The sequence below is a fragment of the Salvelinus alpinus genome, chromosome 9, assembly GCF_045679555.1.
Source record: "Salvelinus alpinus chromosome 9, SLU_Salpinus.1, whole genome shotgun sequence".
Taxonomy (NCBI): domain Eukaryota; kingdom Metazoa; phylum Chordata; class Actinopteri; order Salmoniformes; family Salmonidae; genus Salvelinus; species Salvelinus alpinus.
Genome location: NC_092094.1, coordinates 42,931,145 through 42,956,793, shown reverse-complemented (window position 1 = coordinate 42,956,793; position 25,649 = coordinate 42,931,145). Strand labels below are relative to the sequence as shown.

At 43.5% G+C, this 25,649-nt stretch overlaps 1 protein-coding gene across 8 annotated transcripts; it reads right to left on the bottom strand.

Annotated features, from left to right (window-relative positions):
- Nucleotides 1-5,722: 5,722 nt before the first annotated feature.
- LOC139530141 (serine/threonine-protein phosphatase 6 regulatory subunit 3-like) lies at nt 5,723-24,799 on the bottom strand. 8 transcript variants are annotated; one of them, XM_071326274.1, is made up of 26 exons: nt 24,588-24,799; nt 20,809-20,955; nt 20,467-20,700; nt 20,054-20,240; nt 19,802-19,939; nt 19,644-19,709; nt 19,447-19,559; nt 17,748-17,861; nt 17,532-17,661; nt 15,920-16,072; nt 15,515-15,667; nt 15,365-15,429; nt 15,084-15,199; nt 14,881-14,966; nt 14,620-14,706; nt 12,678-12,775; nt 10,775-10,829; nt 10,008-10,138; nt 9,756-9,871; nt 9,419-9,632; nt 9,114-9,211; nt 8,848-9,022; nt 8,520-8,537; nt 6,803-6,925; nt 6,593-6,676; nt 5,723-6,475 (listed from the first exon to the last, which is right to left on the bottom strand). In XM_071326274.1, the coding sequence occupies exons 3-26, from the start codon at nt 20,691-20,693 to the stop codon at nt 6,424-6,426; spliced, it is 2,799 nt and encodes a 932-aa protein (XP_071182375.1). In that variant the 5' UTR covers nt 20,694-20,700; nt 20,809-20,955; nt 24,588-24,799; the 3' UTR covers nt 5,723-6,423. The 8 variants fall into 8 exon arrangements, with proteins under 8 accessions (XP_071182375.1, XP_071182377.1, XP_071182380.1 ...); XM_071326276.1 differs by having other exon boundaries at nt 9,419-9,617; nt 24,588-24,726; XM_071326279.1 differs by having other exon boundaries at nt 12,678-12,757; nt 24,588-24,726.
- Nucleotides 24,800-25,649: the final 850 nt, after the last annotated feature.

Here is a 25,649-nt window from a genome sequence, read left to right as displayed (position 1 = left end):
ATAGCGTTTGTGTGTTACTGTTTTAAGCTCAAACCTACTTGTCATCCAAGCTGTTCAAGGCTCAACTATTGTGCAGTGGCTATACTAACTGCCATTTGACTAATCCAAAATCTACTCTGGGAAAATAACACTGTACTAGCAAAGCACATGAGCATTTGAACACCTAGATTAATTGAACAGAAAATGCCCCCAGGTTTGTTTGAATTGAATCCCTCGATTAGGCTTGGCTCGCAGTCGGCGTTCCAATTCATCCCAAAGGTGTTCAATGGGGTTGAGGTCAGGGCTCTGTGCAGTCCAGTCAAGTTCTTCTACGACAATCTCGACAAACCATTTCTGTATGGACCTCGCTTTGTGCACTGGGGCATTTTTTTATGCTGAAACAGGAAAGGGACTTCCCCAAGCTGTTGCCACGAAGATAGAAGAAATCGTCTAGAATGTCATCCATTGTAAGCTGTAGCATTAAGATTTCCCTTCACTGGAACTAAGGGGCCTAGCCTGAACCATGAAAAACAGCCCCAGACCATTATTCCTCCTCCACCCAACTTTACAGTCGGCACTATGCATTCGGGCAGTTAGTGTTCTCCTGGAATCCACCAAACCCAGATTCGTCTGTCGGACTGCCAGATGGTAAAGCGTGATTCATCACTCCAAGGAATGCGTTTCCCCTGCTCCAGAGTCCAATGGCGGCGAGCTTTACACCACTCCAGCCGACGCTTGGCATTGCGTATCTTAGACTTGTGTGCAGCTGCTCGCCCGTGGAAACCCATTTAATGAAGCTCCAGACGAACAGTTATTGTGCTGATGTTGCTTCTAGAGGCAGCATAAACTCAGTAGTGAGTGTTGCAACTGAGGACAGACGATCTTTGTGCTTCAGCACTAAGCAGTCCCGTTCTATGAGCTTGTGTGGTCAACCACTTCACGGGTGAGATGTTTTCGCTCCTAGACATTTCCACTTCACAATAACAGCACTTACAGTTGACTGGGGCAGCTCTAGCAGGGTAGAAATTTGACAAACTGACTTGTTGGGAAGGTTGCATCCTATGACGGCGCCACGTTGAAAGTCAGTGAGCTCTTCAGTAAGGCCATTCTACTGCCAATGTTTGCGTATGGAGATTACATGGCTGTGTCCATTTTATACACCTGTTAGCATCAGGTATGGCTGAAATAGCCAAATCCACTCATTTGAAAGGTTGTCCACGTGTGTGTGTATATATACAGTCAAAAGTTTGAACACACCTACTTATTCCAGGGTTTTTCTTTAGTTTTACTATTTTCTACATTGTAGAATAATAGTGAAGACATCAATACTATGAACACATGGAATCATGTAGTAACTAAAATTGTTAAACAAATCAAAATAAAAGTTATATTTGAGATTCATCAAAGTAGCCACCCTTTGCCTTGATGACAGCTTTGCACACTCTTGGCATTCTCTAAACCAGCTTCATGAGGTAGTCACCTGGAATGCATTTCAATTAACAGGTGTGCATTGTTAAAAGTTCATTTCCTTAATATATTTGAGACAATCAGTTGTGTTGTGACAAGGTAGGGCTGGTATACAGAAGATAGTCCTATTTGGTAAAATACCCATATTATGGCAAGAACAGCTCAAAAAAGCAAAGAGACATGACAGTCCACCATTAAGGCAATAATGAACATTTCAAGAACTTTTAATGTTTCTTCAAGTGGTCGCAAAAACCATCAAGCGCTATGATGAAACTGGCTCTCATGAGGACCGCCACAGGAAAGGAAGACCCAAAGTTACCTCTGCTGCAGAGGACACATTCATTATAGTTACCAGCCTCAGATTGCAGCCCAAATAAATGCTTCACAGAGTTCAAGAAAGAGACACATTTCAACATCAACTGTTCAGAGGAGACTGCGTGAATACGGCCTTCATGGTAGAATTGTTGCAAAGAAACCACTATTAAAAGGACACCAATACGAAGAAGAAACTTGCTTGGGCCAAGAAACACAAGCAATTGACATCAGACCAGTGGAAGTCCTTTGGTCTGATGAGTCCAAATTTGAGATTTTTGGTTCCAACGGCCGTGTCTTTGTGAGACGCAGAGTAGGTGAACGGATGATCTCTGCATGTGTGGTTCCCACCGTGAAGCATGGAGGAGGAGGTGTGATGGTGCTTTGCTGGTGACACTGATTTATTTAGAATTCAAGGCACACTTAACCAGCATGGCTACCACAGCATTCTGCAGCGATACACGATCCCAGCTGGTTTGCGCCTAGTGGGACTATCATTTGTTTTTCAACAGGACAATGACCCAACACACCTCCAGGTTGTGTAAGGGCAATTTGACCAAGGAGCGTGATGGAGGGCTGCATCAGATGACCTGGCCTCCACAATCACCCGACCTCAACCCAATTGAGATGGTTTGGGATGAGTTGGCCCACAGAGTGAAGTTAAAGTAGCCAACAAGTGCTCAGCATATGTGGGAACTTCTTCAAGACTGTTGGAAAAGTATTCGAGGTGAAGTTGGTTGAGAGAATGCCAGAGTGTGCAAAGGGTGTCAACTTTGAAGAATTTAAAATATATTTAGATTTGTTTAACACAATATCTCTTAATGACAAAGCGAGAACTGCTTTGTCGAAATATTTGCAAATATAAAACTGAAATACCTTATTTATATATTCAGACCCTTTGCTAGGAGACTCGAAATTGAGTGCAGATGCATCCTGTTTCCATCGATGATCCTTGAGATGTTTCTACAACTTGATTGGAGTTCCCCTGTGGTAAATTCAATTGATTGAATATGATTTGGAAAGGCACACACCTGTATATAGAAGGTCCCATAGTTGACAGTGCATGTCAGAACAAAAGCCATGAGGTCGAAGGAATTGTCCGTAGAGCTCCGAGACAGGATTGTGTCGAGGCAGAGCAGGATAAGGGTACCAAAAAATGTCTGCAGCATTGAAGGTCCCCAAGAACACAGTGGCCTCCATCATTCTTAAATGGAAGAAGTTTGGAACCACCAAGACACTTCCTAGAGCTGGCCGCCCAGCCAAACTGAGTAATTGGAGAAGGGCCTTGGTAAGGGAGGTGACCAAGAACCAGATGGTCACTGACAGAGCTCCAGAGTTCCTCGGTGGAGATGGGAGAACCTTCCGGGAGAACCTTCCAGAAGAACAACCATCTCTGCAGCACCACCAATCAGGTCCTTATGGTAGAGTAGTCAAATGGAAGCCACTCATCAGTAAGAGGCACATGACAGCCCACTTGGAATTTGCCAAAAGGCACCTAAAGACTCTCAGACCATGAGAAAACAAGATTCTCTGGTCTGGTGAAACCAAGATTGAACAATTTGGCCTAAATGCCAAGTCTGAAGGAAACCTGGCACCATCCCTGCGGTGAAGCATGGTGGTGGTAGCATCATGCTGTGGGGATGTTTTTCAGCAGCAGGGACTGGGAGACTAGTCAGGATCTAGGGAAAAATTAACAGAGCAAAGTACAGTCATGCCCAAAAGTTAAGAATGACACATTAATTTTCACAAAGTCTGCTGCCTCAGTTTGTATGATGGCAATTTGCATATACTCCAGAATGTTATGAAGAGTGATCAGATGAATTGCAATTAATTCATGCAAATGAACTGAATCCCCCCCAAAAAACATTTCCACTGCATTTCAGCCCTGCCACAAAAGAACCAGCTGACATGTCAGTTATTCTCTCTTGTTGACGAGGACAAGGCTGGAGATCACTCTGTCATGCTGATTGAGTTCGAATAACAGACTGGAAGCTTCAAGGAGGGTGGTGCTTGGAATCATTGTTCTTCCTCTGTCAACCATGGTTACCTGCAAGGAAACACGTGCCGTCATAATTGCTTTGCACAAAAAGGGCTTCACAGGCAAGGATATTGCTGCCAGTAAGATTGCACCTAAATCAACCATTTATTGGATCATCAAGAACTTCAAGGAGAGCGGTTCAATTGTTGTGAAGAAGGGTTCAGGGCGCCCAAGAAAGTCCAGCAAGCGCCAGGACCGTCTTCTAAAGTTGATTCAGCTGCAGGATCGGGGCACCACCAGTACAGAGCTTGCTCAGAAATGGCAGCAGGCAGGTGTGAGTGCATCTGCACGCACAGTGAGGCGAAGACTTTGAGGATGGCCTGGTGTCAAGAAGGGCAGCAAAGAAGCCACTTCTCTCCAGGAAAAACATCAGGGACAGCCTGATATTCTGCAAAAGGTACGGGGATTGGACTGTCGAGGACTGGGGTGAAGTCATTTTCTCTGATGAATCCCCTTTCCGATTGTTTGGGGTATCCGGAAAAGAGCTTGTCCGGAGAAGTCAAGGTGAGCGCTACCATCTGTCCTGTGTCATGCCAACAGTAAAGCATCCTGAGACCATTCATGTGTGGGGTTGCTTCTCAGCCAAGGGAGTGGGCTCACTCACAATTCTGCCTAAGAACACAGCCATGAATAAAGAATGGTACCAACACATCCTGCGAGAGCAACTTCTCCCAACCATCCAGAAACAGTTTGGTGACGAACAGTGCCTTTTCCAGCATGATGGAGCACCTTGCCATAAGGCAAAAGTGATAACTAAGTGGCTCGGGGAACAGAACATTGATATTTTGGATCGCCAGGATACCCCCCAGACCTTAATCCCATTGAGAACTTGCGGTCAATCCTCAAGAGGCGGGAGGACAAACAAAACCCCACAAATTCTGACAAACTCCAAGCATTGATTATGCAAGAATGGGCTGCCATCGGTCAGGATGTGGCCCAGAAGTTAATTGACAGCATGCCAAGGCAGATTGCAGAGGTCTTGAAAAAGAAGGGTCAACACTGCAAATATTGACTCTTTGCATCAACTTCATGTACTTGTCAATAAAAGCCTTTGACACTTACGAAATGCTTGTAATTATACTTCAGTATTCCATTGTAACATCTGACAAATATCTAAAGACACTGAAGCAGCAAACTTTGAAAATTAATATTTGTGTCATTCAAAACTTTTGGCCACAACTGTACAGAGATCCTTGATGAAAACCTGCTCCAGAGCGCTCAGGACCTCAGACTGGGGCAAAGTTTCACCTTCCAAAAGGACAACGACCCTAAGCACACAGCTAAGAAAACACAGGAGTGGCTTTGGAAAGTCAGGACTTGAACCCGATCTAACGTCTCTGGAGACCTGAAATTGTGCAGCGGCTCTCCCCATCCAACCTGACAGAGCTTGAGAGGATCTGCAGAGAAGAATGAGAGAAACTCCCCAAATACAGGTGTGCCAAGCTTGTAGCGTCATACCCAAGAAGACTCGAGGCTGTAATCACTGCCAAAGGTGCTTCAAAGTACTGAGTAAAGGGTCTGAATACTTATGTAAATTTGATATTTCAGTTTTGTATTTAAGAAATTTGCTAACATTTCTAAAAACCTGTTTTTGCTTTGTCATTATGGGGTATTGTGTGTAGATTGAGGGGGGGGGGGGGGGAAATGACCATCCATTTTGACAAAGGCTGTAACTTAACAAGATGTGGAAAAAGTTAAGTGGTCTGAATACTTTCCAAATGCACTGTATAAAAATAATCAATGGTTGATGCATGATTGAAGCAATACCAAGAATATTCATTACACACGCATCATTATGCGGGTAGAATGTTTGACTTGAGTGGTACTGTAACAGTTGTAAAATGGAACCCATTTACCACAAGACTGCAGACAGTTAACACTCACTAGATACGTGCAACTGGAAACCATTTCCTACAGTTGTTCACCTTGGGTTTGTACAGTTTAATGTTGTCAACGGGGAGAGAACATGTGTATGGCACTAAGTAACAGAACATTATCTACCTTAATAAATTAAGTTAAAAACTATACCAAAGGTTTTCAAATCTTGCTCATGTTGAAAGTATACAAGAAACATTTACAAATAATAGCTGTGGCAAAATAAACCTTGGAATATTTAAAATTATTTTGATTCCTACCAACAAGCGTACTGATAAACATACCAACATGGGTTGCCGATTAACATTGTATGGTAGCTGGAAATAAAATTATCCGATTTTGTGCAGAAGGAAAACCCTATCAAAATCACACCAAGTTTACCAATTGGTATATTTCAGTTATCTTCCGTTTCTGTATACATTTTCTTTTTATAAAATATTTTATTCATACAATCATTTTAACTATAGCAACATTACTATTTAACTTGGAGTGGCAAAATATCAGACGGATCACCTCATAACAATAGTATATAAACAAATGCAAAAAAATAATAACTGTATCCATTAGAGTATCTCTTCATTCAGTTCCAACTTTCTGTACAACTGTCTGTAATAGCCTAATATTAATATTGCTGGTCCTGATCTGGTGAAGTTAGTGCAGCAGCAGCTCTGACTCTGGACTTGCACTGCCCTCTACTGGTGGCCCAGGGAGAGAGCTGTGCGTGGCAGGAACAGGCTGGCAGGAACCACACATCACCCTGGGCCGTTCACAGCTGCCGCCGGTGAGGCCACGCTCTGCTCTGTTCTGTAGGCGGGCAGACAGAGGACACAGTGTAACATACTGGATGACACACACATCACAAGTGATAAGACATGCCAGACTGTAACCCCACAGCACAACCTCATTCTCGCTGACACTTACTTGGCTTCGTCCATTGCTGTTCCTTCTAGGGGACCATTAACAGCGTCACTGGGGACTTTTGATTTCTCATCTGAATGTTGTGCACTGTGGAAGGGAAGAAATAAAGATAGGACATCATGAGACAGAACCGGTACAACAGCATGTCTGAAAATAGCTCACTAGTACAAGACAGTTCCAGTGAAGGTATAAGTTCACAACATGGAGCCAGACCCTGGTTTCGAACAGTTGCTGACAGGCTGGATAGATGCAGGGACCCTCTTCTCTGGTGTTCCACTCTCCCCCACCACGTACTTTGCAGATGCGTCCTCTGAGGTAGACAACTTCACATCCTCACTGCAGAGAAAAAAGGAACATTTACAGAGCTCTTGCCATTTCAAACATTCAGAATGACAAAAGTAGACAGAAACCCCCCACTGTTTAGACACAGAACGGAAAAGACTGACGCATGCAGAATGGGAGAGACAGACCACATCAAAGCATTGGACAAACGAATGTGTCGAAATGCGTATGGCGGTTAAAAATGGATGCAAGGAACAAAATGGACAGCAAATGGACAGAAGCAGCAAGAGTCCATTTAGATTTTCTGACCATCCACTTACAGCAGTTGCCTCTTTTTAAGAGTGAACTTGTTTTGAAGAGCAGAACACGAGGAGATAATGACAGTTTTGAAACTCACCGAAATGATTCAAAGTTGTGTCAGCCATCGGTCTTGATTTTTGTCATTAAAACCACGACTACGTCGTCATAATTACTAGGCAAAACTAACGCACTCCAGGATATTTGGGTATTTGTAAGGGTCTTGTTCATTTTCTCTTTGAGGCGGCAGTTATGTACGATTTATTTAACCTTTAATTTAAGCAGGCAAGTCAATTTAGAACACATTCTTATTTAAAATGACCTGGCAAAGTGAACTACATTTACAACTACCTAGATGGCATTTTTTTATTATTATAATCTTTTTTTTACCCCCTTTTCTCCCCAATTTTCGTGGTATCCAATCGCTAGTAATTACTATCTTGTCTCATCGCTACAACTCCCGTACGGTCTCGGGAGAGACGAAGGTCGAAAGCCATGCGTCCTCCGAAGCACAACCCAACCAAGCCGCACTGCTTCTTAACACAGCGCGCCTCCAACCCGGAAGCCAGCCGCACCAATGTGTCGGAGGAAACACCGTGCACCTGGCCCCCTTGGTTAGCGCGCACTGCACCCGGCCCGCCACAGGAGTCGCTGGAGCGCAATGAGACAAGGATATCCCTACCGGCCAAACCCTCCCTAACACGGACGACGCTAGGCCAATTGTGCGTCTCCCCACGGACCTCCCGGTCGCGGCCGGCTGCGACAGAGCCTGGGCGCGAACCCAGAGACTCTGGTGGCGCAGCTAACGCTGCGATGCAGTGCCCTAGACCACTGCGCCACCCGGGAGGCCGCTAGATGGCATTTTGAAGGTCTGTTGGACTTGAGATCCAAGCATAAAAACAAAGCTCACTGCTAGTAGAGCTGAGTTTTGCGCGACAACAGGACTACTGCTAGTAGAGCTGAGTTTTGCGTGACAACAGGACTACTGCTAGGCTAAGATTCATCTCTCTCCAGTTTATTCCAGCCACCTCACAATGCCATGAGCTACAAACCAAAGGCAATGAGACACCAGCACAAGGAGGTGGCGGATAAATTTTGAAGACTGCCTCCGCCAATCCACACCCCCACCTGGACATCGACAGAAAGGAGAACAAGGCCAACTCAAAGCCTGGGAGTGGCTAATCCTGAGGGCCAATTCACGACGTCATTGACGACAAGCGACGACCAAATCAATACATCTGAGATATACATGCAAATGGAGATGGCAAAATAATTAATAATAAAAAAAACTCAGTGGCTGACATGAAAACAAGACACAGCAGATGTCTGCCCCCCGACTGGCTGTACATACCGATAAGACTTCAACACTCTGAAGCCACACGCACGCCAGAGAGAAAGAGGAAGCTCATGTTGTAAGTGTTGCAGTTAAAGTGAAGGACAGTTTCTCAAACAACACAGACAGACAGCAATGTAGGTTCGGCAGGTTTGGTGATACATAAATGGTATATAGATATTTATACAAGTCTACTGGAGTGTCCCTGCCTTGCATGGATTTAAGTCACTCAGTGCAGGAGGGGGAAAACGTGGCAAGAAACAGGTCAATTCCACATGCTCTGTGAGGTGAATGGCTGTGTTGTAAATGAAGGATTGGTGACCAGAAGAGTCATCAAAAGCCTTACCTCTTGAAAATGGCAGTTTCAGTTTTGGCATCTACAGTAAGGCTAACTGTTTCCTTCATGGATCCATTGATGACCGTCTCAGTGGTGACGGACTCCTCTGCGTCCGAGCCTCCGGCTTTCCCTCCAGGGGAGCTGGCTGGCTGGGCTGCCTCGTCCCCTGGCCACTGGTCAGAATCTGCGACGTCACACAGGGACAGCATCATAACAGTGACCACAGAGTGAGCCGTAACACACTTATTCCTGTATAGCTCAGTGGCAAACCTCACCTTCAGGCTGCATTGGTGCGTTGACACCCAAGGGGTCTCCTGTCTCTATACAGGTCTCCATTGCTACTGGGGAATTGCTCCTCAAAGGATCTTTGGGTCTGGAAGATTCAAGAAAAGGTCTTGAATTTGTCCTCTTAAAAATAGCCAAACTCAAATATAAGACATGGAAAGGCAGGGGAATAAACAGAACACCCGTCACCCCCATCCTTATTCATACTACATGGAAGGATAACGCAATATGGAAACGTGGCAATAGTGTCACCTAAGGCCTTGGGACTGAGGGTGGTGGGATGATGAACCCTTACCTAACTGGTGAGAAGTTGCTAGAGAAGTCTGCCCAGCCCATGGCTTTGTCATGGGAGGCGTTGGGGGAGCTCCAGCCAGCAGACTCTGGTATAACCGCAGGGGAGGAGGGGGAGGCTGGGTCAGCGGTGGTGGAGGCTGGGGCAGATTCTCCCATCGCCGTAGAGCTCCCGGTGTCCATGGGTATGTCGTCAAAGTTAGCTGTCCACAGAGGCCCTGAAACAACAGGGCAGCCATCACAAAAAAGCAAGGCATCATCTTGAAAAGATCATACCAGACCGACCTACCCAACGAACCACTAACTCAACCCCAGTGCACCAACCCGGAACAATCCCTCACCAGTGTCCACCTCCATTCTGTCATCAGAGCTGGCGTTGTTGGGGTCAAAGGGATCACGTTTAACATCCTCCTCCTCAGAGTCTGTGCTCTCCTCACTATCTGTGCTGCCAGAGCTCCTAATGGGAGGCACAGAATGGACAAAAGTCAAGAAAATGTATCAAAATCACCCAAACCCAAATTGGTGCTTTGAATCAGCCTCAGATGATATGTTAGTCATTTGATTGACATATCCGTCAAGAGGCGCTGCCGTACCGAGGACGTCTCTGAGCGTCTGGTGCGAAAGTGACATCTTTCTCGTCCCAGATATCCTCCTCATCAGAGCCTGCATCTTCAAACTGCTGGATCTTCTCCTTACAGCAGGCCTCAAACAGAGCTATATTCGCCTGGAAGACAACACCAATACCAGGGTAAAGCACAAGATACACAAAAAGATATGCTATGATGCTAAATGGGAAGAAAATATGTATGTGCATCATTTTCATAGGTAACAGAACTTCAGACGTCTAGAGTGAAGCATTAGCTAAAGTAAAACGTTTTCAGTGTAAACTTAAAACGACTAAAACCAGGTAAAAAGATTGTTGAAAAGATAATGGAGCAACTTATTTTTTAAAATAGGATCATCTTTGAGAACTAACAATTACCAAAATAAAAACTAGTCTGGGAGAATCTGAAATTCCAAAAATGTCATGTGGCCCCCCATTGACTTCTGTTTTAATCACTTAGATAGCATAAGAACAAGAAATAAGCCATAGCAAAATGTGTAGCCTTGCAGGAAATTAGCTTCAAAACAGACATTCTGTCTCTGCGGCTGAAAAAATTCCCAGGGTAAAGACTAACAGCATTATAAAAATTGTAAACTTTAAGGCTTTGGGAGATAAAGTAGCAGTTTGAGGAAAATGATCTTACTCATTTTCACTAGAATTGAACAGATCACCAGTACAAATGGAAGACAACATGGCATTCATTTTAACATCCTTTCACTACCTTTGAAATGCATTAAATTATATTAAGATACTTACACTTTCATTTGTATTCAAGGAAAAATTGATGTCTGATATTCTATCAAAGGGAATACTGAAATGTTAAAGAAAAGAGTTTAGTTTAGTTATATTAATTAGACAATGACTACAAACAATGACCAAACACAATGGCTTCAGGACGCCTACCTACAGAGGCCCATTAACAGGTAGAAGGATGGCACAATGTTATTCACATGAAAGCAGCTTTATGCAGAAACTCCAGCCAGCCATTCCCATCTGGTCATTCTCCTCGGGCCCAACCACCAGCAGATCACCCACATAACAAGAGCCGGAGGCACAGAGCAGGGTTGAAGTGCGCTATTTACTCCAAACTAAACTGAATTATGCAGGGTTTTTACTCTGCATAGAAAAGTCTTGGGCGGGTCGCCTAAGTGTTTTTCCTCGGGCCGCCTATGTCCAAACAGTAAAAAATATATTAAATAAATAAATAAAAAAGTACATGGAAAGACGTTTTTCAGTGTAAACAAACTACTAAAACCAGAAAGTATGTAGGAAAGATAACGGATACATTTTTAAATAAGATCTTTCAAAACGAACAATCCCCTAAGTAAAAGCTAGACAGTTAGGGAGAATCAAAAATTCCCAAAATTATGATTGGTGATTTTATAATATTCTGCTGCTTTCACATAGGATTTATGGTATTTATTTTTATTTATTTAACTAGGCAAGTAATTCTATCCTAAACAATATTCAAAACAGAGATTTAAAAAAGTTTATTGATTTACCAAGATGAGTCCCCACACTTGTCTCAAAGCAGCGCGCTTGTGCCGTCCCAATCAAAACAGTGCTGAAATTATAATCTAGTAGGCTTTTGCTTAAAATTTATTACAAGAATTGGATGACTTTGGGACATTTCAGTAAGCAACAACTTGATACATGCCTTCAATTGCACATACTTTATTCCAATGGTTTCATCATTCAGTGATATTTATTCCCACAGTAATTCTTTGTATCCATCCGGTTATGTTTAAGATAAAAGTGCATGTGGTGGGCTATGAGAAGAGATGGGTGAAGCGACATGTCTTGCAAAATGTATTAACTGGCTGTCTAGCAACCATCAAGAGTTTAAGAGCGTAGTGCGTGCCAAAGCATTACGGTAACATTTCATACTATGCCGTAGGCAGAACTTTACTGAAATGATTAGTAGGTCGTTTGGCAGAAAAAAAATGTGGGCTTTGATACCGGCAATACCTTTCAGATATAAAGAAGAGGCGGTAAAAGTTGGCAGGATGATAAGGTTGGCGGAAAAACATCTTGGTAGAAAAGGGATATTTGACTCAGATAGCGTAAGGGATGGCAAAATGTGTAGAATTGCAGGAAGTGAGCTTTAAAACAGCTACATTGTCACTGTGGCCAACAGGAGGGCCTCAAATGTTTGGTCAGAGGCCACGCCCATGGCCACACCCACCACAAACCCCATTTTGATCAAGAAAAAAATATTTTAAAGTGTTTTGCAATTACCAATTACAAAGTTACTATCTGGACTCTGGTCCAAGCAAAGCATCAGTCTTAATTGACAGTGACACAGGCAATCTACTTTAATGGTAGAACTGTATAATATGAGCTACTTAAATGTAATAAGAACATTTGACATTCACGGGTTGCTGAATTCAAACTGGCATCCAATTAACCTACCACTTACTTTCCCCCACACTAGAGATATCATTATCCAAACAGTGGCATTTTATTTTCATATGTTAATTGCAAACATGTATGTAACCTAAACCTTTGTACAGAGAAAGAAACTGATTCCCAGTCCTTTGTTAAGGAAGCAAAGAATGTATTAATAGAACACCAGTCTAGTCACCCCACACCCTTATTGAAATCTCCCAACCAGTAGAATAGCAGGTTATGAAGAAAACATGCAGGATTCAGTACTCACTCCACGACATCATCCTGATCGGCAAACTCTTCGTCATTGAAGCCAAACTGCTCAATAAAATTGGACGTCATTTGTTGCATCTGATAATCAGAAAAGGCCTGGCAAACCCAGGACCAACGATAATGATATAGTCTTGGCACTACAAAAAACTTCAAGTACTTCAATTCAAAACAATTGACTAATACTGTAGCTATAGGTTAATCGTTTAAAGATTAAGAGCACAAGCATACTTACAATTGGAAGACACGTTTAATATTCGTTAAAATTCACAAAATCAGTACTACTATTACTAGACAAGTACACTGCTCAAAAAAATAAAGGGAACACTTAAACACAATGTAACTCCAAGTCAATCACACTTCTGTGAAATCAAACTGTCCACTTAGGAAGCAACACTGATTGACAAATTTCACATGCTGTTGTGCAAATGGAATAGACAACAGGTGGAAATTATAGGCAATTAGCAAGACACCCCCAATAAAGGAGTGGTTCTGCAGGTGGTGACCACAGACCACTTCTCAGTTCCTATGCTTCCTGGCTGATGTTTTGGTCACTTTTGACTGCTGGCGGTGCTTTCACTCTAGTGGGAGCATGAGACGGAGTCTACAACCCACATAAGTGGCTCAGGTAGTGCAGCTCATCCAGGATGGCACATCAATGCGAGCTGTGGCAAGAAGGTTTGCTGTGTCTGTCAGCGTAGTGTCCAGAGCATGGAGGCGCTACCAGGAGACAGGCCAGTACATCAGGAGACGTGGAGGAGGCCGGAGGAGGGCAACAACCCAGCAGCAGGACCGCTACCTCCGCCTTTGTGCAAGGAGGAGCACTGCCAGAGCCCTGCAAAATGACCTCCAGCAGGCCACAAATGTGCATGTGTCTGCTCAAATGGTCAGAAACAGACTTCATGAGGGTGGTATGAGGGCCCGACGTCCACAGGTGGGGGTTGTGCTTACAGCCCAACACCGTGCAGGACGTTTGGCATTTGCCAGAGAACACCAAGATTGGCAAAATTGCCACTGGCGCCCTGTGCTTTTCACAGATGAAAGCAGGTTCACACTGAGCACATGAGCACGTGTGACAGACGTGACAGAGTCTGGAGACGCCGTGGAGAACGTTCTGCTGCCTGCAACATCCTCCAGCATGACCGGTTTGGCGGTGGGTCAGTCATGGTGTGGGGTGGCATTTCTTTGTGGGGCCGCACAGCCCTCCATGTACTCGCCAGAGGTAGCCTGACTGCCATTAGGTACCGAGATGAGATCCTCAGACCCCTTTGTGAGACCATATGCTGACACATGCACATTTGTGGCCTGGAGGTCATTTTGCAGGGCTCTGGCAGTGCTCCTCCTTGCACAAAGGCAGAGGTAGCGGTCCTGCTGCTGGGTTGTTGCCCTCCTACGGCCTCCTCCACGTTTCCTGATGTACTGGCCTGTCTCCTGGTAGCGCCTCCATGCTCTGGACACTACGCTGACAGACACAGCAAACCTTCTTGCCACAGCTCGCATTGATGTGCCATCCTGGATGAGCTGCACTACCTGAGCCACTTGTGTGGGTTGTAGACTCCGTCTCATGCTCCCACTAGAGTGAAAGCACCGCCAGCATTCAAAAGTGACCAAAACATCAGCCAGGAAGCATAGGAACTGAGAAGTGGTCTGTGGTCACCACCTGCAGAACCACTCCTTTATTGGGGGTGTCTTGCTAATTGCCTATAATTTCCACCTGTTGTCTATTCCATTTGCACAACAGCATGTGAAATTTGTCAATCAGTGTTGCTTCCTAAGTGGACAGTTTGATTTCACAGAAGTGTGATTGACTTGGAGTTACATTGTGTTTAAGTGTTCCCTTTATTTTTTTGAGCAGTGTATAATAATGTTAACAATAATTTTTTTAAAGTATCAATATGGAGATTTAGCAGCATTTATATAGTCTCATCCAGTTACAGACTTACTTGTTGTAAAGAGGAATCCTGGTGGAATCCGCTGTCCTTGAAGTCTACCTCGTCATCACTGGATGAGTGAATATGGTGTGTGTTCACCTAGTGCACAATGCAACCAACCTTATGACTAAGAGGACAACCACGAGACATCCTTCAAACAGCTTTGGCATTACTGGCACTTCACCTTTCAGTACGTCAGTGTAAATACTGTGTAACAGTGTACTCTGAAAACATATTTTGCCATTAAGTAACTGAGGTGTCTATCAGACTTACTAGGTCTACAGTGTTTCTCTTGTTTGTGTCAGCTAGCTGACCAGAAATGAAGGTCTCCCATCTCTCTCTGTCTTCCTCCGTGAGCTCTGAAATAACACAGAGAAATAACAAGATGAGTCTATTCCACCTCCTTTCAGGATATAGTAAGGATTGTTTTTTCGCTCCAACAACCTCATTCCTTTTGGATGTCAAAGCCCACTCACCTGAGAGGAGCTGCTGTATCTGTGCACCATTGGGGCCCTTGTCGCTGTTGTGCACTATTGAGTTCGCTATTCTGGTCAAATGGCCCATGTAGCCCTGTCTACGTCCACCCTCAGCCCTGCAACAGGAAACACTTACTGAAGCCTACCAGCACATTGTGGTGACATTTCTGTGAGCCTTCGCAAGGGGAAAAACCAAAGAGCTCACAAGAGATATAAAAAACAAATCTGCAGTGGTCTAGTAACAACTAGACACATATATCATTAATAATAACAGTACTTACTGCGCTTTCTCATTGGAGCTCCATGCATCAAGAATTCTCTGTATAAACTGGCACTTCTGAAACAGCTAAAACACAGCGCACAAAAATAGTTGATTGACTTGTCTGATGAGTACCATTCTAGATGTAAAGAGAAGGGTGATGAAGCCTCACATGATTGATGAGGTGGCTTTCTCTGACAGGCTCCTGATCACTGTTGATTTTGAGGTTCTCACTTTGGGCTGGGGGCATCGCTAGGATCATTGCAGTGCATATTTCAACTTGTAAATGCAGGAAGTTATTCCATATATATTTGAAGTACATGTCCTGAGAATAAACAGATTGTTTTTTTTGTTTAAAAAAAAAAATACATTTATTTAATAAGAAAATGTTCCAAACCAAGTTGTTGAAGTGTGCATCATCCCTGTTGACCTTAGTTATGAGAAGGGGGTAGTAAAGGAACTAGTGTAATGAAAGACAGAAATCCCTGTGCATAGCAGTCTAAATCCAGGTGCTGATTACGGCAGGAACAACTAGTACTAAAAACCATGTGTAAAATATAAAAGACAGGAAACTTACGAGTATGACTCCTAGAGTGTTGAGGTTAATCAGCTCCATGTTGATGATATGAGTGTTGGTCTGCAGGAGGCTGGCCACTAGACGGACCACATTCAGCCGGGTGTTTCCCACTGGGGGGTCTAGCACTCCCCATGTGGTTTTCATGATATTCTTCTGCAAATATGGTGATGAAAGAAACAATCAGGCTCTCATTCAGTTGGTAACTCAAACACAACCGCCATTGGAGTGAACTTGTAGAGTGGACTGCACTTGTAGTCAATTTAGAGGAAAGACCACCCACTCTGAAGATAAATATGACTCAAAGTTAAACCGAGATTAAGATAGCAGGATCACTACAAACAGAGAAATGTAGTAATAGTTTATTTAAAATATTGTGGTAGTTATATTTATTTCAAGTTAATAACAAAGTGAAAAACCTCTACTTAGCTAACTGAAATGGCCTGAAATATCTGCAATGTTTAGTGTGTGTGTGTAAGACGACAGTACATGACCAAAAGTATGTGGACATCTGCTTGATGAATTTCTCATTCCAAAATCATGGGAAATATGGAGTGGGTCCCCCCCTTGCTGCTACATCCTAAATTATTCTGGGAAGGCTTTCCACTAGATGTTGGAACATTGCTGCGGGGATTCCACTCAGCCACAAGAGAATTAGTGAAGTCAGGCACTTATCTTGGGCGATTAGGCCTGGCTCGCAGTCGGCGTTCCAATTCATCCCAAAGGTGTTCGATGAGGTTGAGGTCAGGGCTCTGTCAAGTCCTTCCACACCAATCTCGACAAACCATGTCTGCATTAACCTTGCTTTGTGCACTAGGGCATTGTCGTGCTGAAATAGGAAAGGGCCTTCCCCAAACAGTTGCCACAAAGTTGGAAGCACAGAATTGTCTAGAATGTCGTTGTATACTGGAACTAAGGGGCCAAGCCCGAACCATGAAAAACAGCCCCAGACCATTATTCTTCCCCCACCAAACTTTACAGTTGGCACTATGCAGTCGGGTAGGTAGCATTCTCCTGGAATCCACCAAACCCAGATTCGTCTGTCAGACTACCAGATGGTGAAGCGTGATTCATCACTCCAGAGTCCAATGGCGGTGAGCTTTACACCACTCCAGCCGACGCTTAGCATTGCGCATGGTGATATTAGGCTTGTGTGCGGATGCTCAGCCATGGAAACCCATTTCTTGAAGCTCACGTCGAACAGTTCTTGTGCTGACATTGCTTCCAGAGGCAGTTTAGAACTCGTAGTGAGTGTTGCAACCGAGGACAGACGATTTTTACACGCTACGAGCTTTGGCACTTAGTGATCCCGTCCTGTGAGCTTGTGTGACCTACCACTTCGCGGCTGAGCCGCTGTTGCTCCTAGACGTTTCCACTTACAGTTGACCAGGGCAGCTATAGCAGGGTATAAAAAATAACTTGTTGGAAAGGTGGCATCCTATGACAGTGCCACGTTGAAAGTCAGAGCTCTTCAGTAAGGCCATTCTACTGCCAAAGTTTGTCTGTGGAGATTCCACCTTCTAGTAACAGGTGTGGCTGCAACAGCCGAATCCACTAACTCGAAGGGATGTCCACATACTTTTGTGTATATAGTATATGTAAAGTACTGTATTACCTTTGGGGGTTCCAGCAGCAGTTGATGGAAGTCTTTGAGCCTGGGTCTGACAGCCTCCAGAATGCTCTGATTGACTGAGAAGGACGGGTTGCTCATACCAGGAGGACAGATTTCCAAATGGCCTTCGAACCTGCAAACGACAGAACAGTACATCGGAAAAGTGTCACAAAACAAATATGACACATAAAACTTTCAAATGGGATATCGTTAACTTACGCTGGTCTTCGTGTCTCAAAGAGTGTCAGGAGAATCTGAATTACACTGACTATTGCAGAGTCATTTTTCTCTTTGTCAAAGATGTTGGACAGCAACTGCTCCACAGTCTCTTGTCTGAGAGAAAGGGACATGTACAGTATCAATCAAAAGTTTGGACACACCTACCCATTCCAGGGTTTTTCTTTATTTTGACTATTTTTTTTACATTGTAGAATAATTTAGACATAAACACTATGAACATACGGAATCATGTAGTAAGCAAAAAGTGTATTTTTCAAAGTAGCCACCCTTTGCCTTGACAGCTTTGCACTCTTGACATTCTCTCAACCTGCTTCACCTGGACTGCTTTTCCAACAGTCTTGAAGGAGTTCTCACATATGCTGAGCACTTGTTGGCTGCTTTTCCTTCACTCTGCGGTCCAACTCATCCCAAACCATCTCAATTTGGTTGAGGTCGGGTGATTGTGGAGGCCAGGTCATCTGATCCAGCACTCCATCACTCTCCTTAGTCAAATAGCCCTTACACAGCCTGGAGGTGTGTTGGGTCATTGTCCTGTTGAAAAACAAATGATAGTCCCACTAAGCGCAACCAGATGGGATTGTGTATCGCTGCAGAATGCTGTGGTAGCCATGCTGGTTAAGTGTGCCTTGAATTCTAAATAAATCCGACAGTGTCACTAGCAAAGCACCCACCTCCTCCATGCTTCACGGTGGGAACCACACATGCAGAGATCATCTGTTCACCTACTCCGCATCTCTCAAAGACACGGTGGTTGGAACCAAAAATCTGGACTCACAGTCTAATATGTCCATTGCTCGTGTTTCTTGGCCCAAGCAAGTCTCTTCTTCTTATTGGTGTCCTTTAGTAGTGGTTTCTTTACAGCAATTCGACCATGAAGACCTGATTCAGTCAGTCTCCTCTGAACATTTGATGTTGATATGTCTCTTACTTGAACACTGAAGCATTTATTTTGGGCTGCAATCTGAGGTATAGTTAACTCTAATGAACTTATCCTCTACAGCAGAGGTAACTCCAGGTCTTCCTTTCGTGTGGCGGTCCTCATGAGAGCCAGTTTCATCATAGCGCTTGATGGTTTTTGCGACTGCTCTTGAAGAAACTTTGAAAGTTAGCACATTTTTCAGATTGACTGACCTTCATGTCTTAAAGTAATGATGGACTGTCGTTTCTCTTTGCTTATTTGAGCTGTTCTTGCCATAATATGGACTTGGTCTTTTACCAAATAGGGCTATCTTGTGTATACCACCCCTACCTTGTCACAAAACAACTGATTGGCTCAAACGCATTAAGGAAAGAAATTCCACAAATTAACTTTTAACAAGGCACACCTGTTAATTGAAATACATTCCAGGTGACTACCTCATGAAGCTGGTTGAGAGAATGCCAAGAGTGTGCAAAGTTGTCATCGAGGCAAAGGGTGGCTACTTTGAAGAATATCAAATATATTTTGATTTGTTGAACACTTTTTTTGGTTACTACATGAATCCATGTGTGTTATTTCATGGTTTTGATGTCTTCACTATTATTCTACAATGAAGAAAATAGTAAAAATAAAGAAAAACCCTTGAATGAGTAGGTTAGTTAATTAAGTTATTTTATTGTTGTGCATTAACTATGATGACAGTAATAATGAGTATTCTTTCTTGAAAAAAAAAAACAGAAACAGGTTGTAGAGACTTACTTTTCTAGTGTGGCCAGTAATGGGTCAGGCTCTGAGCAGCCCTGCACTTGGAACATCTGATCTCTACTGAGGCGGATGATTTCACACAGAGACTGGGATGCGTTGGAGTGCCTCTGGATGATGAACAGAGAGAGACTGTAAAATGCTGTAAAAGAGCAACAGGACGCCAAACAAACTGCTGATGAAATGTGACTTACATCCTCATCCTGAGAAGGCTGGACCATATCAACAAGCCTCTGGATCACCTTCTCCTCGTTCAGCCACTGTGGGAGGAGAAGATGATAGAGGTCAATAATTGAACACACACTAAAAAAATAAGACCAAAACGCGAAGTAAACCAAATAACAACACTGACATTTAAGACATCTTGTCTGAGCTGCTGTGGTTCAACGCAGGTCAGCATTCTGAGCAGCAGGTCCATGATGGCAGAGGTCCCTATATGTTTAATCATCAAGTCCACAAAGTCTTCCCTCTTCCGCAGAAACTCCACAATCTGCAAAGTTTAAGGATGTGTCAAAGGACAATCTTTTCTCCCGGAGCATTCGTGAAAAGTCATACACTTTTTAAAACCCGTGTGGTTTATACAAGCGTTTTGTATTGATCTCACCTGTTCCGGTTTCCTACCGATGAGGATGCTCAGGACCTTGCTGAAGAAACTGGCCAGTAAAGGGTTTAGTGGAGATTCATTTTGCAAGAAGCCATAAAGTTTCATTAGTAAACGTTCATCTTCTCCCAGTCTGTCATTGATCTGTCCAACGTCCGAGGTAAGGAGTTCACACGATATGTTGGGGTACCTGAAAATAGCATAGAAGTAGAACATTTAATGATCAATTAATACAGTACCACTACCACACAAAAGAGCACATCAAAGGTCCTATATAATTGACTGTCTAGCAATTATAGGGGGAATTCCCTTGAGGTAAACAAATGCAAGGGAAACTGAAATAAAACAAGAAATCGTTCTCAAAATTGGCATATATCCGTAAGTATATCCTGGCCTAGTGTGTGAATCCCACTTACTTGTACTTGATCTTCTCCTCCACATCATCACTTGGCTCCTGCGTGATGTAAGTTACCAGGTCCTCCATGTACTGAGGCCGTACCAGGAAGTCCACCAGCTTGTGGTTCTGGGCCTTGCACTCCTGCAGGACATCCTCCTCGTCCATCACCTCTGTCAGAGTCACATCTTCCTTCTCCAGGAGGGTGTCGATGTGGGACGTCGTGTGTAAATCAAACTTCCAAAACATGATGCTTCTGCAAGGAAGGAAAACATTCATAAGACAATGGGAAAGCACTCAGTGACACAAAGTACACAATGTGGGTTGAGATGAGGTGGTCAAACAGACAGCTTCACAAATGTACCTGACTGGGATAGAGTCCAGAGGTTAAAAATAAAATGATATTGCTCTTTGGGAGTTCTGGCCCATTACAGGCTCCACAGGCAGCAGTGACAAGACAGACTTTTTGACACATGCAGCAGAACGACCACCTCAACAGATCAACGCACACCTGAAACAAACAAAAAATAAATTAGCATATTACTCATTGTAATGGAACATTTTCTTACTAACAGTAAGATTTCTTACGTTAAGGTCACATGCTACTGAAACAAGTAGTAATATAAGTTAATTATTTTGTGTTAGATTACCTTCTAAATAAGAAGTGTTAACCAGGTGAAAACAAATACTTAGTCTAGGTCATGAGACAAACTTTAAATCTCTGGCAAAGAGCCAGTAAACCATAGCTTTTCCATCATAGGAAAAGAGTGCACTTCCTTGTCGACATGTCAGCATCCCAACAACTCTCCCCAAAATCAGTCTAAACTTTGTTTAAACTTCAAAGCATTAAGACAAGCACTACTGGGCGAACCTCTCCACACTCAACATACTGGCAAGATCATTGTTAGTTCAGAACACTGTGCTTAGTCAAATCACCTTGTGTCACATCTTAAGTGGCAATATAGAACACTGTGTCAACAACTCACTCACCGTAGGAACAAAGCAGCATAACATGTTCAGTGCACACACTAGGCATATGCCTCAAAAGATAAACAGAATTTCCCACTGTGTACACCTGGCCCTCAGGTAAAAAAATAAATAAAAGTCAAAGTATTTGCTAGGAATTCCCATCTTGTGGGGAAGCCTGGGAGAAATAGGGTTAAAGGTTACAGTGAAGCCATCTTGTCTTATGCTAAGCAGCACCTCAGATAAGTGAATGGCTGAGAAAAGAAAGTGTATTAATAGACTGAGCATCGGGGCTGTGCTGAGGGACCATTGACATTGGTCCCTGTCCAGGCGCATTCTTTGATGAAAGTGTGCAACTCAATCATTGCTCTATAAAATACAATAAATTGAAGATGTCAAAATGAATGTCATGCACAACATTGGTTGTTGTCTGGCATTAAATTCTGTCTACCACAGGCGATCAAATAACGACAGGAAAACTGTTTTATCGCCACCCAAGAGCGCAACAAAAAATAAGCACTTTCAGCTGCTGGTTTACATCTGTTATATGGTTATTTATATGGTTATGGCCTGGTGCTGAAGTGTTTGCTCTACCAGCTACTGAGAACGCTTATGAACACTTAATTCCATGATTTAAGGAATAGCCCCATCTGTCTCAAATGACAAAAATATGACAAATGCAGAATAGCCAATCTCCAGTGGGTGAAGACAAAAACTATTTGTCAACTAAATCACAACACAGTAATGTATGGTTGGTTACTCAACTATACACGTATGACTATTCCAGTGACAGTGTAAAACTGAAACCCAGGGGTTGCCCAAGGTAACATTCTGTTTCATGTAAACTAAACCAGAATGTGTCATAACTTGATGTGTTTTTGTATAGGCAAACTTCTTTTAGTACACTATTGTTTGTCAAATGTAATGCACTGCCTTGGGAGCAAAGGGTTACATTGCCATTTAGCCCCATTTGCTGTTCAGTGTTGTTCTTACTGTATTAGCTAGCAAGACTACATACTTTTGTGCATTAGCTAAGTAACCAACAGCCATGTCTCAGGACAGCCTGGGACTAACTATCCAGCCAAGTTAGTTGTGGTTATAGGGGTCAGAAACTGAACTAGCTAGCTAAATTCAACACTTAGCCTGAGCCGGAAAATCCTGAAACTATGCCAAAACGACCAAGCTAACATGTAAACTATGCAAAAAAAGAAACAGCCCTTTTTCAGGACCCTGTCTTTCAAAGATAATTCATAAAAATCCAAATAACTTCACAGGTCTTAATTGTAAAGGGTTTAAACACTGTTTCTCATGCTTGTTCAATGAACCATAAACAATTGATGAACATGCACCTGTGGAACGGTCGTTAAGACACTAACAGCTTACAGACGGTAGGCAATTAAGGTCACAGTTATGAAAACTTAGGACACTAAAGAGGCCTTTCTACTGACTCTGGAAAAACACCAAAAGAAAGATGCCCAGGGTCCCTGCTCATCTGCGTGAACGTGCCTTAGGCATGCTGCAAGGAGGCATGAGGACTGCAGATGGCAGGTACAGGATGGCAACAACAACTGCCCGAGTTACACCAGGAACACACAATCCCTCCATCAGTGCTCAGACTGTCCGCAACAGGCTGAGAGAGGCTGGACTGAAGGCTTGTTGGACTGAAGGCTTGTAGGCCTGTTGTAAGGCAGGTCCTCACCAGACATCACCGGCAACAACGTCGCCTATGGGCACAAACCCATCGTCGCTGGATCAGACAGGATTGGCAAAAAGTGCTCTTCTCTGACGAGTCGCGGTTTTCTCTCGCGATAAACCGAGGCCTGTACTCTGGAGCGGGATCGATTTGGAGGTGGAAGGTCCATCATGGTCTGGGGCGGTGTGTCACAGCATCATCGGACTGAGCTTGTTGTTATTGCAGGCAATCTCAATGCTGTGCATTACAGGGAAGACATCCTCCTACCTCATGTGGTACCCATCCTGCAGGCTTATCCTGACATGACCCTCCAGCATGACAATGCCACCAGCCATACTGCTTGTTCTGTGCATGATTTCCTGCAAGACAGGAATGTCAGTGTTCTGCCATGGCCAGCGAAAAACCCGGATCTCAATCCCATTGAGCACGTCTGGGACCTGTTGGATCGGAGGGTGAGGGCCATTCCCCCCAGAAATGTCCGGGAACTTGCAGGTGCGTTGGTGGAAGAGTGGGGTAACATCTCACAGCAAGAACTGGTAAATATGGTGCAGTCCATGAGGAGGCGATGCACTGCAGTACTTAATGCAGCTGGTGGCCACACCAGATACTGACTTTTGATTTTGACCCCCCTTTGTTCAGGGACACATTATTCCATTTCTGTTAGTTACATGTCTGTGGAACTTGTTCAGTTAATGTCTCAGTTGTTATATTATGTTAAGTTGTTACACATGTTAAGTTTGCTGAAAATAAACGCAGTTGACAGTGAGAGGACGTTTACTTTGCCGAGTTTAGCTAACTAACACAATAGACAGCTGCTTGATAGCTAGTTAGCTAGTTAAGTAGGTTCGCTGCGGACAACTAACAACGTTCGTTTACCAGAGTTATTGAAGTAACGTAGTTACAGCTGACGTGGTTTTCACAAACTACTAACATTAACGCAAACTAGCTACTTTGACGTTACCCAAAAAGCTAACGCTTCCTAGGTAGCCAACTAACGTTAGCCAAATATTTTTTTGTTAGCTAACGTTAGCCAGTTCCCGTCAACAACTTGACGCCTCTAGATGGCTATCTAACGTTAACTGGCAAAAAAAATACCGAAGCCAACATCTAACAGTATAACGTTAACATCAATATCCAAACGGTGGGCGCAAGATAGATAACGTCAGTTAGCATTTTCCAGCTAACCAACGCAGACAGGCCAAACCGAACCGTGTATAACACACTGGTCTGAAATACGGCTAACTAGCGTTATCTAGCAAACAACATAGTGCATTTCAATGGACCCCAGTGCAGTGGCTTTTCACACACAATAAGACTAACGTATCGTAGCTATCTATCGAGTACAATAACAAGTAAGGACGATTCGTACTTATAAATACATCGGTGTAGCTAAAGAGAAATGGGTAGTTAATGTTGCTCTAGCTAGCTAGCTCAGTAGCTGTTCCTGTCTCCTGAACTGCATGCACTAGCTAGCAAGTACGTACCAATAAACAACGGTAAATGGTGAGTCCCCGGCATGTAGCTTATTGGGTCATTAGCCTAAAGTGTCAACAACAAAAAAGCCACGAATCCTAAGAAGAAAAAAAAGTGTTTTCAACGGATTCTGACAGGCGAGAAAATGTAGCTAGACTGTCAGATGGCACTTTTCAAGATGGCGGTTCCATCAACTTCAACGACCCCTTCCCCCACCACAACCAGGCAGGCAGGCACACACCAGATACCAATGTCTTTTGGTCGTCACTAGTTACCACAGCCACAAAGACATAATTATGGCTAAACCCCGCCTATTTCTACAATTTATCTTCTTAAAATCTTATTTTAAATCTAACCTTAAGCATAGCCTTAACCACACGACTGATCTTATGCCTGACCTTAAATTAAGACCAAAAAGCACATTTTTGTTTTAATTAGTGTGGCTGTGCCAGTGACAACAGTAATTTTGCCACAACTACCAGTCAATCAAACAGACCGGTTGAGCGCTATTGGCTAATTAATCATGCCAATCAGACTTCTTGCGAGCTCAGTCTTGTGATTTGGTAGTGTACAAGTCATTAAATGGTCCGTGCTATTGATCCTTGGGACGTCCCTACCCCATTGAAGTTGAGAAGTAAAATGGTTCGGGTTTAGGGTAGGGACGTCCCATTGACTCCGGATAGCACTGACCGTCATTAAACTGCGTCCACTCCCTTGCGTAAAAAAATTTTGTCGCGTCGAGAAACTCCCCATTTCCGCAGATAGAGCAGGGTCAGTTGAGGGTAGCCACGATGTCAACTTTGATGAACCCATCAAAGTTGAAGAGATTATAGAGTCTATCAAACATTCAAAGAACAATAAATCACCAGGTGTTGATGGAATTACATAAGAATTTTACAAATTATTTTCTGAACAAATAGCTCCCTTCCTATTTAAAGTCTTTTTAGAGAGTATTTAAAACAATGTTCTCCCTCATACAATGAGTCGGGTTAATAACACTGATACCTAAGCCTAAAAAATAAGTGCTGCTCATCGATAACTGGCGTCCAATTTGTCTTGTTAATAATGACTAT

Bases quoted from the DNA above. Each gene is read 5' to 3' on its own strand.
- LOC139530141 (XM_071326274.1), bottom strand. From the start codon at position 20,693: ATGTTTTGGAAGTTTGATTTACACACGACGTCCCACATCGACACCCTC. The intron at 15,200-15,364 runs GTAAGTACTGTT...TTCCTGTTGCAG, and splicing joins AGCTCCAATGAGAAAGCGCA to GGCTGAGGGTGGACGTAGAC. The intron at 14,707-14,880 runs GTAAGTCTGATA...ATTGTGCACTAG, and splicing joins AGAGAAACACTGTAGACCTA to GTGAACACACACCATATTCA.